Genomic DNA, 15,181 nt, shown 5'->3' with positions numbered 1-15,181 from the left:
GATTGCAGCTTTGTTGTTTAAATAAGAAATGGTTCAAGTTCCACATTTGAATTAAGTTTTTAATTCACATCAGTGTTAAACCTCACTGTATTCATCCATTCTCTGAGCAGAAACTGTGTCTTTTCATACAGCCTCTGGCTTGTTTACACATTCCCCCCCCTCCCACTCAGTTGTTTCACTGTCCCACTGCTATTAGCAACAGTACGTGCACTTTACAGACAAAACACTACTCAGGATCCATGTTAATCACTGGGACTAGCATATGACCTTACCATGGAAAGCAGCTTTGCCCTGGTTTGGTTCAGAACAGTGATCGAATTCAGATACTCACAGTATCTGTCCTTCCCCTCTCAGGCACAGTGAGAGGAATTCTCCAAACCAACATGCCCTGCTAATAACGGAAGAGGAGGGGTGCAGAACAACGACAGGAAAAGGAGCCAGTGCAGGCGCAGTCAGCACATTGAAAAGCACAGGCCCAAAGAAGAACATAAAAGGGAACATTTCTGTTCCCCAGAAAAGACGCCTGCTACTGTCTAGAACTCTTTTCTTTTTCCAGGAAACAGCTCTGAATGGTACAAAGCACCACAGTTACATCCTGCCCCGTTTCTAGGCCAGCTGTTTTATTACCATCATTCACAGGACTTTCAGTTTAAAAAAGCCTCCTACCAGAGGAAAGGAAAACCAGAAAGGCACATCAAAACCTCACATGCGCTGCAATTGTAAACATGTATTAAATCAAGTTAGTGTTTCAATATCACTATAGCCTTTGTACCTTTATTATGTCCAACCTTTTTGTCAAGACAGAAATAAAGCACTAAAGCTGTACAGCACCCACATTTTACAGAAACTACTAATCAGATTAAAGCCTTAGGAAGACAGCCTTCCCTCCAAAGAACATCAGGGAATGGAAGATAATTGTTCTTGTGCTCTGGGACCATGCATACATTAATGAAGTATTTTGAAAGAAGACAAAAACCACTATTTGATATGCATGTGAAGGATAATTCCTATTCATGAACCAGTCACACATGCTTTATCACCTGAAATCTGATGAGTGCTCAAGGTCATCATGCCATTTAAATAAAATTCAACTAATAAACAGATTTATCTCATTCCTTACACGATTCAAAATACTGTACTTAGTATATGCTAGCACACCAAATGTGTGCACCAAATATGTCCTCTTACAAAGCTGATTATATGCTTTTAGATAGCCCTCAAATACCTTGTGTCTGGTTCTGCAGGGTGTTTAGTACATCTTAAGAAAACCCATGTCTAATCTTCCCTTCATGGCTCTTAACATATGACAGTTTTAGGCAGATAATTTTGTCCTTATTCGAACTACCTTGTGCAACTGGGAGCAAGAGAGTTCCTTACCTATAAAATAATGATGCAGCAAAGCACAAACTGACAATAAGGCGAGGAAGCACTGATGGAAACCACTGAATGGCATCTCCTGCGGTAAATGCCCAACACAATGCAAGCGACCCGCAGAACACCCTGATCTGGGTATTCATGGATAAGGACACAAATGCACTATCCACTCCCAGGAACAAGAAATCCAGAGCGAGGAATGGCTCCTGACTGGTTTTTCTCAGCAGCCTCAGAACACAACCTGTAGGTCCAACATAGACCTACATCCACACAAGCACACGCACTGCCTTTATGACTGAGGTAGTGCATCCTTTCCCACTGGCACACACTCCATACAGCAAAAAGAATGGTCCAACTGTTTGCTGGGCCACAAACACAGTACTGCTTATCTTCCTTTACATTCTTCCAACAAAAGATTGGAGAGCTTGAGACAGTTAACATGGGGGCAAACAGAAAATCTGGCTCTTCCCTTTAATCTTCACGTGAGAAATCAGATTAAGATTCAGCTGTTAAGCACCGTGTTTTACTTACATTTGTGCTTATGCTCAAGAGCACTGACAAAAATCCTAAAGGGTTACAACAAGCCAGTGTATTTCACTGAAGAGGAAACCCTGAAATCACGACCTCCATATAGCGTTTCCAAGCATACTCTGTACAATTCCATAACATATTTAGGCTGATTGAGTAAATCAAAATGAATAAATAGATTAATAAATATCTTTTCTCTTTAAGTATCAACACCTTCCAGAAAATCAGCACAGTCTCACAAACAGTAAGTTGAATATGCATACTGGCTACAACGAAGTGACATTCTATCAAGAAAAGACGTCTCTCATAGGCTACAGAATCACTAACCTTAACAGATTGTTTCTTCTGTGTTGCATATATTAATTAGGAGGATACGCAGGATATTTGCAAAACAAAAGACCATGGCAAAACCTACATTAAATTCAGGGGGAAAAAAAGACAGCAAAGTTTTCTCAGCAGTAACTAGGGTTTTGTTTTCCCTAGCAGTTTCATAACACAACGTCAGAAGACTGAATTCCTTCTAAATGCAGTAAGCAGCAGTTTAAAGAGAGACCAACAGCTACATAATCATCCTACACACTGTTAATTGTATCTGGCATTACTGCTCAAAGCTCCTACACAGAGCATCAGCTGACTGCCTGCACAGCACTTGGTTCTTAGTGCCTTTGTTAATGATGAATTCAATTATACAGCAGAGAGCTCCACAACCGCCCTCACGTTATAAACCTCGACCATTACAGAACATCCGAAATCCCATGGCTTTGCGCAGGGAGCAGTTATTTCTCCACATGCTACAACTCGCTCCTTCAATCTGCAATCACCAGTGTTTACACCCTGTGGAGAATTGTATTGCTTCACAGGAAGGAAACAGATGAACTACAACATTCCTGGGAAAAACCCCTCACCATGACGGTACATGTTCAGCTCCACAGAGACCAGGACATCCCCGCACCTCGCGGGTGACAGACAACAAGTACGTGATCCTTGTAAGACCATCTTCCTTAGTGTTATATGAAACGATACCACTATAACCACCTGTGAAAGCACAGCCCTCCCACTGTGTTCCCCGACTTGCTGCAAGTCACACCAGCACTGCCCAAGTTTCTCCGGAAATCGTGCACACATTGAAAGTCATCAGGGTACTGAGCTCGGAGGCACGGCTGTCACACAAACCAGGAGCTGTGAGGGAGGTAAACCCTGTGCCCAGTTCTGCAACACAAGGACAAAACCCGTGTCTCTTTCCTGACCTACTTTCCACGGGTTTGTGTAAAATACACTGTGCAGCAAAGGAAAAGTAGTAACACCCCGTGTTGTTATCAAACAGATACTCCTAGCCCTAGAAGCAAGGCATTTCCTCTATAGCTACACTCAATTACTACACATCTCTCCACAGAACAGCGCACGCGAAAACACGATCGCTTACAACGCGGTGCAATGAATTCTGCCTTGTCTCACAGAACCGGTGCGCAGTGCACCGGGACAGGCGAGCAGAACAGACGCGGTGACACCGGGGCAGGGGTGAGCAGAACGGCCCCGGTAGCACGGGGACACGGGTGCGGACGGTCCCGGAGCACCCCAGAAGCCCCTCACGGCTGACAGCTCGCAGAGGGCCCGGCGCGCCGCGGAGGGAGGGCACCGCACTGAGGTAAGATGTCAGCCCGCCACGCGGGAGACCTGAGGCGCTGAGGCACCCAAGCCCTCCTGCGTGCGGCGGAAGGCGCGGAGCGGAGCCCGGCCCCCGCCTTCCCCGCTCACGGCCGGGCAAGGCAGGGCTCCGCTCCAGACCCCGAGCGGTCCCGGCCGCAGTGCGGCTCCAGCCCCGCGGCTCTCGGGGTTACCCCGACCCCTCGGCCGCGCACACGGAGCCCGCAGCGCCGCACTCACCGTCCCCCACCGCCATCCTGCCGCAACAGCCGCCCCGCTTCAAAATAGCAGTCCCGCCTCGCGCGGAGCCCGCTCCGGCCCCGCCCACCGGGTGCTTTTACTGCGCGCCGCGCCGGTCACGTGCCCCCTTCCCCCCTACTCCCCCCCCCCCCCCCACCTCCTCGCCGGGCGAGAGATCCCAGCGGGAAGCGGTGGAAGGGGGAACGGGAGCCGGGGGGAGCGGAGCGGGTCAGGAGCAGCGTCCAGGCTTTGTACAGCACCGAGGCAGAGCAGCGCAGCAGGGGAGAACAGAGGCAGAGCAGACGCAGCCCGGACGGAAGCAGAAGATGGCTCCTTGAAGGAAGGCGAGGGAAATGCCCTCAGCACACTAAGCAGCACGTATGCAATGGATGCAGGGGAGCACGCTGCAGTGCAGTGGGAATTACAGCGCAAACATACCCGAACCCTGCACTCCTGCTGATGGTTTACCCCCACATCACTGCTTCGGGTGACATCCTGAGGGTAGAAAGAGCGCGATCCCATAACGGGATTAAAAGTAGTTCCAATTTACTGCGTCTTGCCTAAGGAGCAGTTCAAGTGCAGATGGACACACGCCCGGCGCTCACAGATCGGGCATCAGCAGGAGCACAGTCCCTGCAGCAGTAACTCAAAACCTCACACAAGTTCCTCACAAACCAGTGGAAGCAGCAGCCTTCGCTTCCAGAACGGGCTTGAACTGAGCCTTGTGCTACACTGGTCGCTCCATTTTCCTATGTACAGTTACCATCCAGCAACTGGAGTTTCAACTAACGCGGCTACACGCTGATCCTTTGCACTGAAGAAACAACCCAAACCCCACCAGTCATCACCAGTGCCCGGCACTATGGAGGTGCATGCAGGGCCACACTGGTGCACTGTGTCTGCTGGGGTGTGTCAGTGTCTCCATAGTAACTCTATTTCCAACAGGAAAACAGCAAAGGGAAATAAGAGCGTAATGTGGAAAAACACACGCGCGTGCTATAGATTTTAATTGCCTTTTTTAGTTTGTTTTGGGGGTTTTCAGCAGATCATGCACCCTGACTGCATCCTTCTCACCCGTGACACAGCTCCCCTCCAACCCTAATACCAACACCCCTGCATCCTGCCTCTCACACTTCAGGTGCGCAAAGCTGACACCGTGAGGCATAGCATTAAACAGGGAAAACTGCCTGGGTGGAATAGAGGTGTACCAATTCATATCCAGCTCAAATCATCCTGTGTGCTGAATGAGGAGGAGAGCTCAATATTAACAGCTCCCCTGCTTCTCTTTTCATTCCCTGTCTCAAAATTGACACTGCTACAGGAGTCTGTTGAAATTCTCTTAGAGAAAACAGTATTTACAAACCTCACACAGCAGAAACAAGTGCTCTCACAGCTTTGGGATTGGCTGCCAGGCCTGTTTCCATAGAAATGAACATTCATTTGCTGGGAAATGGGGAAGTGCTCTGAAGAACCTTCTCCGGTTCACAGGGATATGCATATTCCCAGTGGAATGGAAAGGCAGAATCAGCAGCATGCAGAAGATTCTGCTCACCAGGCAAGCATCCTGATGGGGTTCTCTTAACGCACAACATGAACAAGGTTTTCATAGCAGCTAAGTCATTCACATCATTCACACTACCGCAGTGATCTCTGCTTTTCCTATCCACATCCAGGGGCAAGGGAAGACGAGGGAAGGGAAAAATGTGGGGAAAAAAACCAAAGTAAATGAAAGGGAAGTTAGCAGTGTGGTGTTATTTAAGTCATCCTCACCAAGCAAAAGCACTAAGACTCCTTCCCAGTCTCCTTGTTATACACGGTGCCTCCTCATCTGCTGACTTTTGAAACTCCTCACTGCATCCTGCCCCTATTACTCTATCCACACTCGTTGCAATGTAGTTTCACCTTGTCTGCCCTCGAAGGGGATCTGTCAGTCTCTAATGGTAACTCCTTGGCCTCGTCCTCTTTATAGCTCCATCAGGGATCAGAGTCAATAAAGGAAGATGGTAACACAAGACTAAAGGGCTTGTTAAGGCCAGGTCCACCCCAACACAGTCACAGGGATAGCAAGCACGCATAAGACTGCGGCTATGACAGGCTGCAGGCTCCTCTCCTCCCTGTGTTTCTCTCCCACATACCCAAGCATACCAACACAATGCTTTAAATACCAGCCACGTGTTTAATCACGTTAGTAGAAATATTTGGGTTTTCCATACATGTTTTGATTATTAAAATACTCTGGAAAACGTTTTTGTATTCAGATTGTTAAAAGCCACAAGTTTCAAGGTTTCTGTTCTTTTTTCCTTTCCCCTCCTAAGTACATGCTGAATAATGAGACTGAACAACTGACATTAGCATTCTTTGATACAGGAATCCTCAGTCACATCTCTGGGTTCTCAGAAACTAGGTCAACACAAGAAAGAGCCAGCCAGGGCTGAAGAAGCTGACAGCTTCCACGTTGTGTCAGCCTTCCCTATCGATCGCACACTGAAGAGAACCCTCAATCAGTTCAGTTAACTTATTTGGGAAGTAACTCCACCTGGCAAGAAAACAGTGCTTTTGCTGGTAAAAAGGCCCAATAGAGCTGCACCAGTCTCATTAAAGTAAAACCTGTTTAAAAGGCTTCCCCCCCCCCCCCCCATGGAAACAACCCTATTCCCCCTCCTGCCATCCCGAACCCTGCTCCAGAATATCAAAAGCACTAAAACAATCCTCAGCACTGTAACAGATGTGTTTAGACATTAAACCTTGGCCTTTACCCAGAGATGTCTGATAAAGCTCCTGAAAGAAAAGTTGGTAACAAGGCTACAGGAATTCAACAGTAACTTTCAATCTACATGTGCAAGCAGTAAACACAAACCATCCTTCAGAGAATAATGAAGGACAAAGCCAAGAGAAAGCACTAACAATGGAAGAGAAGCTTTTCAATAACACTAAAACATTCTATCTAGATGGATGCAACAGATAAAGTAGGTTCAAGGAAAAACACTGAAAGAGGGATCCTGCCAAATCAAAACAGAATAAGAGGAACTTCTGCACAGAAGTTGTAACTTATGAGACTAAATAAACAGTGTATACTGCTGCAGATCAGCATTAATATTTGCATGGTAAAGATGGGATAGAAATGGCTTTAAAAACCAAAAAAACTTAATCAACTCCTTAAAACAAAGACAAAAAGCTCTGAAGTGCTGTGTAAACTAGTCCAGCAATGTTATATTGATATCTTCATATACATGCAATTACTTCAATGCATTTATATTCCCTCATGTAACTTTCTCCATTCTCCTGAGAGCTACCAACAGAAAAACACACATAAATGCATCTTTGAACGTCTCAAAGCTATGCAGCAGCTTTAACTTGGAACGCAAAAGACAACGTTTTACCAAAATCAGCATGTTTCCTTTGGGTTTTAATATTAATCCTTACAAAGCTATCTTTGCAATCTCCACATGTTCAAGAACAGCAACGTTGTATTTCAAAGCAGAATGCAGCACAGAAACTTACTGCCTCAAAGGCTGTAAAAACACATCCCTTTGAATCTACAGTCTTTGCTGTTTTCTCACTAACAAGAAAAGGGTGTGAATGCTTATAACTAAAAGGTGTATTTGAGGATATTAACAAATCATACGCTTTCCTCAGAATACTTCTCTTGCACAGTTACACCTTTTAGATCTAGCAGAGCCTTTTCAGTCAACATAGTTGCTTTGAAAGGGAGATGGAAAACCCTCCCCTATCAAACAAGGTCTCCTCATTCCTTGCATAAGGCAACAAAGCTTTCAAAACCAACTCCATTAAAGCCACTTCCACCACCACTCCATTGTTGTGCTGTTATATAGCTTTTTAATTCTTATAGTTTTAAATAAGAATGATGGTCTTGCTCTTTCATACTATAAAATACTGTATCAAGAATACAGTAGAAAGCAACAAGGATTCTCTGCACAACAGGATTTCTTTTTATGAAAGACTCCAAAAATAAAGAGCTCAAAGTCAGGTCTTCAACATTTATCTTTGAATGCTGCACTCACCTATTTTTATAACTTAAAACTCCCTCTATTATAGTCATTATTCATCATTTTAACTGAGAAGAAATAGAACACATCCATTAATAAATTACCGTTTTCTTTTAGAAACATCCTGTGAGAAAGGGTAACAGTTCATCTGATCCGTTTCCCCCGTGCACGAACACTCTGCAGCATTCTTGAATCCTCTCCTGAGCACATGTGTAACTTGTTAAAGACTGACTGCTCCTTTCCATGCAGTTTCAGCACCTTTTCCAACTGTAGTCTGTCTGCAGTCCAGCAAATACTTTCACCAATACACTAGAAGCTTATTGCACTGTGTCTCATTTTCCTAGTATTTACATGTTTCTAATCATCCATTTCACACTGAAAATGTTAATATATAAATACTGTATTAATCTACAGCTGATTATAAGTATATATTTCATACTCACCACTGATGCTATTTATGCTCATATTTCCAGAGTTTCTTACTTCATCAAATTTTGCAAAGATTGTTTGCAACCTGTGAACAACAACAACAACAAAATAGTTTACATCTCTGAAACCCCCCAGGCTAGTGGTAAAATCAGTTCATTATAATATGTAGAGCTGTAATACAGAATAAACAAGGGATTAAGAGCATCAGGAAACAATTCCTAAAGGACTCCTCTTTAGCTGAGCCTCTTCACATAACTGCACAGAAAACCAAGTCAATTTAGCAAAGAACAAACCTGAGCATTGTTATTAGCGCGATTAAAAATGACTACAAGGTTAAATTCAGGTTCAGTAATTGTATATACTGGGGTCAAATGACTGTGGTGTCACTATTAATACACAATACTAAAAGGCAACGATTTGAGCTATGGAGTGTTCATGGGGGAGGCAAAAATGGGGATTTAATTGCAACAATTGCCAATTTTCCTCAGAATTGCTGCTCCTCAGAATTTCCTCAGTTCTGCTATGAAGGAACTCCTGCAGGAGTCAGCACTTCCACAGCAAGAACAAAGGCAAGACTTCTTCCTAAGCTTAAGGTACATTGAACACCTCAGTTACATCTGACAAGCACAGCACCGATTTGAACTCTCACAACTGAAACCACTCTGCAGGTGCTGAGCTATGTATGAATAGGAAAAAAAAAACAAGGAAAAAACCCCAAACAAGCAAACACAATAAAACCTAAAGCAAAGCAACCCCCACTAAAACCAAAGCAAAGATCCCAAACACTCCACACTGGCCAATCAGTCCCACAAGGTAGGAAACGCTATTCAAGCAAAAAAGCTAGCTTAAAGAGCCGTTTCTGATCACTCCTGTAGAAAACTCAGTAAAAACACTGGAAGTGCCTCCCGGAACAAACGTGACCCCCACATCAGCAACAGGTTTGTCCTGACATAATTCACTGTTCAGCTGCACAGAGGGATACCTGAAAGTCCGGACCTTGTGATGCAGAGGCAAAAGAGGACCAACTGCCCTGACAACAGCAGGAAGTTAAAGAAGAAAGGGTGCTGGCTAGTCTGTTCTTCATATCCAGAGTGAGTCCAAAGCAGGAAATGGCCCATATGAAACCCTGCACTCAGTTCTCCTTACTTCCCCCTTCCAAAAAAAGGAAAGAAAAGAAACCCTCCCAAAAAATGATCTTGCACAAACATGTGGCCACATCTGGACACACAGATGGACCTCATCTACAGCATGAACTAGACAGATAAGTAGAATGTGCATAGCACATGGAATGTGATATACAGAAATGTGTACTGTGAAAGGCTAACTTTTCAGGATATAAAGTTGTGGCCTTAGACATAAGAACTAAACAAATATTTGGGTTTATACATTTATGTTCCTCGAGTAACAGTAGGAAAGGCTGTCAGATGGCTGCCTAAAAAGCCTTTAAGAGCTTTTAATGCTCACACCAAGCAATTGCTGTCCAGAACCACATATACCATTGCCATTCAGGAATGATCAGCTCCACGGATTCCACACTGTAACAAATTCAGTTTGACCCATATAGAACAAAACCCATTCACTATTCTTGGCAAGAACAAGGAACGCAACATCCACTTTCAGTATTCACGAATTTATTAGCACTAATGCTTCCAGGCCTGATAAAAGACCATCAAACCTCTTTGGCAGCAGCTTTAACCAAAGGGAAAACCACATCCAAATTTCCAACCACTGACTTGATACTGCTTTTTCTGAGACAGGACTGTTTCAGGCAGAAAGCACAAAATTATTCTGAGATGTGTAAGTTGAAAAAATAACAAAGAGGAATTCACTGTTTTAATAAATAAATTCACAAATTTATCTTTGTAAAGTATGAAGATGCACTGAAGAAAGCTACAGTAATAGCAAAGAAAGCTCCAATAGCAAAGTAAGATCCAATCATCTTTCATTGCCTACCTGGACTCCAACAGGTCCAATAACCCTCTCTAGAAAATCCAGTGTCTTCCACCAAGGCAAACCTACCAGGTGCAGATTACAAAACCTGGTAAGCCTACTATTATTAAATGACTAACTACATTTGGCCTTATATAGACACAACATGCATGTGCCATTTGCATATTTAAGGAAGTTGAACAATTTCTCCGAACAATGCCTGATTGACTTTCCTGCCTTCCTTCCAGCAGACATGAGCTCTTATTTTCAGTGCTTTAGGGCAGAGTGCATTCAAGCAGCAACACACAGATCTCGAATGTGTAATTTGTTATGGAAACTAAACAAGCCTCCATTCTACTCCATCACATGTGCAGCAAATACTGCACTGATAGGGTTTTCTCCTAACAGTCATGTTTACACACAGTTTGTAATGCACTGCCGTACAGTGAAGGAGCTGCAGTGCAGTCCTTTGAGGCTGAACTTGACAACTGAAAGCAGCCATGTCAGAACTACAGATTATCCGTAGCACTTAACCCCCTTAAAACCCACCCAGACACACAAACGTGAACACAGATTCGCCTCAAAACAAGAAGATGATATAACACATCACAGGGGTTCATTCCATAGATAACCACATGAACATTTTAATGCTTCTAAGGGAATGGAGAACTTCTGACAGGCACTGAGGAAGAAATAATCTTATAGTAGAGGTCTGAGCTACCATAGAGCTAATCTGTCTGTCCTGAGCTTTGTCAACTGCCTTGTTACTTCTGTGAAGGAAGAATAGGCTACAGGGATTCCGCCTTCTGTCAGCGATGGATGGGACAGAGACGAGGAGCCTTATGTGTAACTCAAGTACATCTTAACTCCCCCCCTCATCCCAGCCCGAAAACTGCTGCAGAGGACACAGCACAGGCTCAGCCCATCAGTAGCCTTGATTGTCAGGTACAAGACGGTTGAGACCGAGTGGCAATTTAAGTGGCATTTAAAATTCCCCAAGTAGAGCCTTGCTTCTTTATGCAAATGCAAGTAGTACAGCTGTGCTTGCTTTCAGATCAGGGGAATTTTGTACTCAGCTGATTCAGGCAGTAGAAACAACAACCTGGCACCTACTGCAACTAAATTAGAAGCTATTAATTGCCCTGACGATACAAAGCTCCTATGATGTTTAATCCCATTTGGATCCCAAGATTTACTCAGTTCGTATCTCATGGAGATATGAACATGGTGAGTGCTGAACCTAAACTTATAGTCAGAACCAACATACAGAACACAAAAAAAGGCTTTTAACTGCAATCTTTTGCTCTTATTCCCTGCTTCAAAAGATGTCCAAGACCCTATCTTAGTGCAAGAAGGATCTTCTCCGGTATGTTCCAGTTATCTGCCATGGAACTCAACTGTTGGAATTGTAGTAACAATGCAGCTTAAATCATAAAATCTCTTAATAGTCTAAAATTGTGACAGTCATTAAATAGAAAAGAATGTGTACACATTCCCATAGGCAGGGTAAGCTTTTACCCAAACAGGCTGAACTCTCCCTTGGAATGTGAAACAATAAATTCAACGCCAGTCTCCTGTGATATTTGACACCATACAAATCATCATTAATAACTAGTGCTAATGGTTTTTTAGAGGGGTCTGTGGTGAGGCACAGTATCCATCCTGATATTCTCTTTGACACCATGTCATAGATATATTCAGCTTTATCAAAATCAAGAAGTGAGATGAAGACTCACAAGTGAAAGGGTACATTAATTGTTAAGGGGTTAATACATCTTAAAACATTTAAATTGTTTTAATAAGGAATTTGAAAGATTTTATTGTCTAAACAGACATGCCCATTCAGGGCAATTTCAAGCTCTGCCTAGCTTTCTTAATTAAACAAATCCTAACCAAGGTTGCAACAAAACAACAGCTACTTTTATTGCGGATGAGCTAGTCTACACACAACACAGGCCTGCTTTTCAGAAAGGGCCAATGAAATATGCATTCCCAAAAGTTCCTTGCACCTTTTGCAAGTCACATCCCATGTCCTGGGATAGCATGTGTAGCAGTTAAAGCAGCGAACACTCCTCCTGAACACCGCTTTCTCACTGAACCCCAGAACTGCAACTTCAGAACTGGGAAGCAGTTACTTTGTAAAGCAGCTCTATCATCTAATTGTACCCCATAAGCAAGCGTTTAGACTGGAAAGGACTGGTAAAATTCTTCCATTAGAAATATCTTCAAGAAAGCAGGAGCTTGCTGGTTTGCCACGCTCACTGCACGCGCATGCTTGTTCTCTCTCCCACACGCATAATATATGTAAGTGTTGATTTAAGTGCTTCAGTTGAGACTCTTCTACACTGAGGCTAAACAGCAGCTCCAGAAGAAGGAACAAGATGTATATATCCAAGTATTTTCTATTTCCCCACTGTGCTCACTATGTATTTGCTTAACTGTGAAGAATTCCTCTAGTTCTGTCAAGCTCTCAGCTTCTCTTCCAGTCAGGGGATTTTAACTGCTGACCGCGAGGCTGCTTTCATTGTACACTTGTAGGCCTCTTCCGAGCAGAAAAGAAACCAGCAGAAGAAAGTCAGGAACACTAGGAGCATCACGATGGATGCAAAACTAACCAAAAGATAAAATGCAAATTGCAATCATTTTAAACCAAAGTTTTTAGTGAATTTAGAGTTGTGACAAAGAACAGTAACACAGAGCAGCTCAGGAGTACCAAATCACAACAGCTAACTCACCTTCCAGGAGGAATTCCTCTCTTCGTAAGATCTAGGCGTACTTTCTCTCCCACATGCCGATAAACCTCTACAATGGCTAGTATGGCAGCATCTCTCACCTGTGGATGCAGATTAAATTGTTCACTTTAGGGCTACAGAAACCAAAACATTTGCTGACGATCTTCCAGCTTCCACTGACCTGCATGCCAACTCATTTCACAAAACACTTGCAACGGTAAGGATGGAAGCAAAAGGAAATACAACTGTTATTTCAACATGGTATTTGTTCCAAGTTAGAGCATCTCCAGATGGTAAATGAAAAATCCTAGAAATAACAGCTCTAAAGGGAATTTCTGGGATTGACATAAGAAGAATATTTGGGGGTGGGGGAGGGGGTGGAACCAACCCCAGTGCTTTATTTATGACTCTGACAGTGGGACTTCCAAAAGTTAGTCCCTACATTCAGTCCTGACACTCCACCTTGCCTTCATCTATTTCTACACACAGTGAGGCCCTTCTGGAAAACCAAGGACCTGACTGCTCACAAGAATCAGTCAATTTGACCAGCGTTTCCTTTACTTCCTTCAATAGGCATTACCATCATATTAGCACAAGAAAGGGAGTAAGACAAGACAGGAAGAGCAGCTACAGCAAGGAGACAGTGCCTCTTTAAGAATCTTAAACCATAGTCATCGTAACAACAACTGCCAAAAATGCATGTTAGTAAATGCCATTATTCTCTATGAAGAATTCCTGGAATTACTTCAGTATTGTTCTTTGCAGCAGTTTGAACTAAACCCACAATTGCGCTATCAAGATACGAACTACATCTATTCTAGTGATCAACAAACAGAACAATTTCCTAACAGATTTTCCCTACACTAGAACAATGCTACACTATACAGGAGACAAGGAGTTTGCTGCATCCAGAAATTAAGCATAAAGCATATCCTGTTTATTTGTCCATCTCCTACTAATGCTACCTTCTTCCTTACTGTATTCTTGGCCTTTTCTCTCAGCTACACCTTCAGATAAATTGAGATGTTATTCATTTTCATTTGAAGGTTTTCTGAAGTTCAGCTATCACCATTATAAACTGCATCTTCATTTTCACTGCAAGATGCTTTTGCTTAATGGGCTGGTTTTAACTACAGTCCTTGCATGTACTCAAATGTCATTTGGGTCACATCTAGGAAATCATTACACATGATAATGTTAGCAAATGTGGCCGGCTGTTACAGGTGTCATGCAGGGGCTCCTCCTGGAGGCAGTTCTTACTGTCAATGTATTTTTTTCCCTTTTCTTTCAACATGCTCTATAGGAAACAACTGTAATGACAAATCTCAGCCTCTGAAGACAAAACTGAAGGGGCCAGTATATCACTACACTGCTGCCTGTGTAGCTCTGCTTTCATGGGCCAATGGATAGACTGATTCAGAAGAAAATGGGTTTATTGTTCCTCATGGTAGAAAATAGTGATCTGTTGTATACAAGCGAGCGTATTGGCTGTTCTTAAGCTATGTTTATTTGACTTTCATTCCTCTGCCAAAGTATGGTTGTTGACGCACCAGTAAGTAATGAAACCCTTACCTGACTATTGGAGTCACCAAGCGCTATACACAGATGCGGTACCAACTTGCTGAGAGTTAATGATTGTGCACCATAACTAAAAATAATAAAAAATAAAAGTTACATTTAAAAATACAAGTGAAATGCTTGGGGGTTTTTTTTGTTTTTTTTGTTGGTGGTTTGGTTCTGGTTGGTTTTTTTGTGTTGTTTTTTTAACAGAAAACCAGAAAATACTTCATGCAGAAGTAAACTTTCAGCTTAGCACTGATAAAATACAAACTCGCGTCAATCAAGCTCCATCTTTCTCTTACTAGTCCTCTGTCTACTTTCAAATAAGGCAGGAATACTACAGCTTCAGTCTTTCTTTCAGAAAGCTCACATGTGAAATGTTTGATTTTTCCCATTTATCAATTTAATTGAATCAGGCTTCTTCAAGTGTTGGTTTCAGAGAAGAATGCCATTCAGAAGAAGGGGAGAACCATTATTACATCTCCATAGAAACACAAAGCTTACATGTTTAAGGTAGCAACAAGACACAAACACACTCCTTCTCGGGATCGGTAGTTCTTGTGTTTAAAACCAACAGCAAGGCGTTCCCAAATGTGCTATAAAACAGAAACAGTTGTCTTTGATTACCAAGAGCACAACAAGACTTAAATCTATTTGTATTTCATAACTACATTCATAACAGTTGCAAGAAACCAACAGAAGACAGGTCCACCAGAGAAGTAAAGGCACTTCTCAGAT

General features: G+C 43.0%; 1 protein-coding gene across 12 annotated transcripts in view; it reads right to left on the bottom strand.

The window, feature by feature from the left end:
* Positions 1-15,181, bottom strand: part of CLASP2 (cytoplasmic linker associated protein 2) — a 123,138-nt gene that overhangs the window by 81,796 nt on the left and 26,161 nt on the right. For 11 of the 12 annotated variants that reach the window (XM_065665408.1, XM_065665414.1, XM_065665410.1 and 8 more), the window contains exons 4-7: positions 14,948-15,039; positions 14,456-14,531; positions 12,887-12,984; positions 8,237-8,307 (exon numbers count right to left, since the gene is read on the bottom strand). In XM_065665408.1, coding sequence (XP_065521480.1) covers positions 8,237-8,307; positions 12,887-12,984; positions 14,456-14,531; positions 14,948-15,039 — 337 coding nt within the window. Of the gene's footprint in view, positions 1-3,786; positions 3,865-8,236; positions 8,308-12,886; positions 12,985-14,455; positions 14,532-14,947; positions 15,040-15,181 lie in introns of those variants that run through there. The other variant, XM_065665421.1, reaches the window with a different exon arrangement.

This window comes from Lathamus discolor, chromosome 2 (assembly GCF_037157495.1).
Source record: "Lathamus discolor isolate bLatDis1 chromosome 2, bLatDis1.hap1, whole genome shotgun sequence".
Taxonomy (NCBI): Eukaryota; Metazoa; Chordata; class Aves; order Psittaciformes; family Psittacidae; genus Lathamus; species Lathamus discolor.
This window is presented reverse-complemented; position numbering and strand designations above follow the sequence as displayed.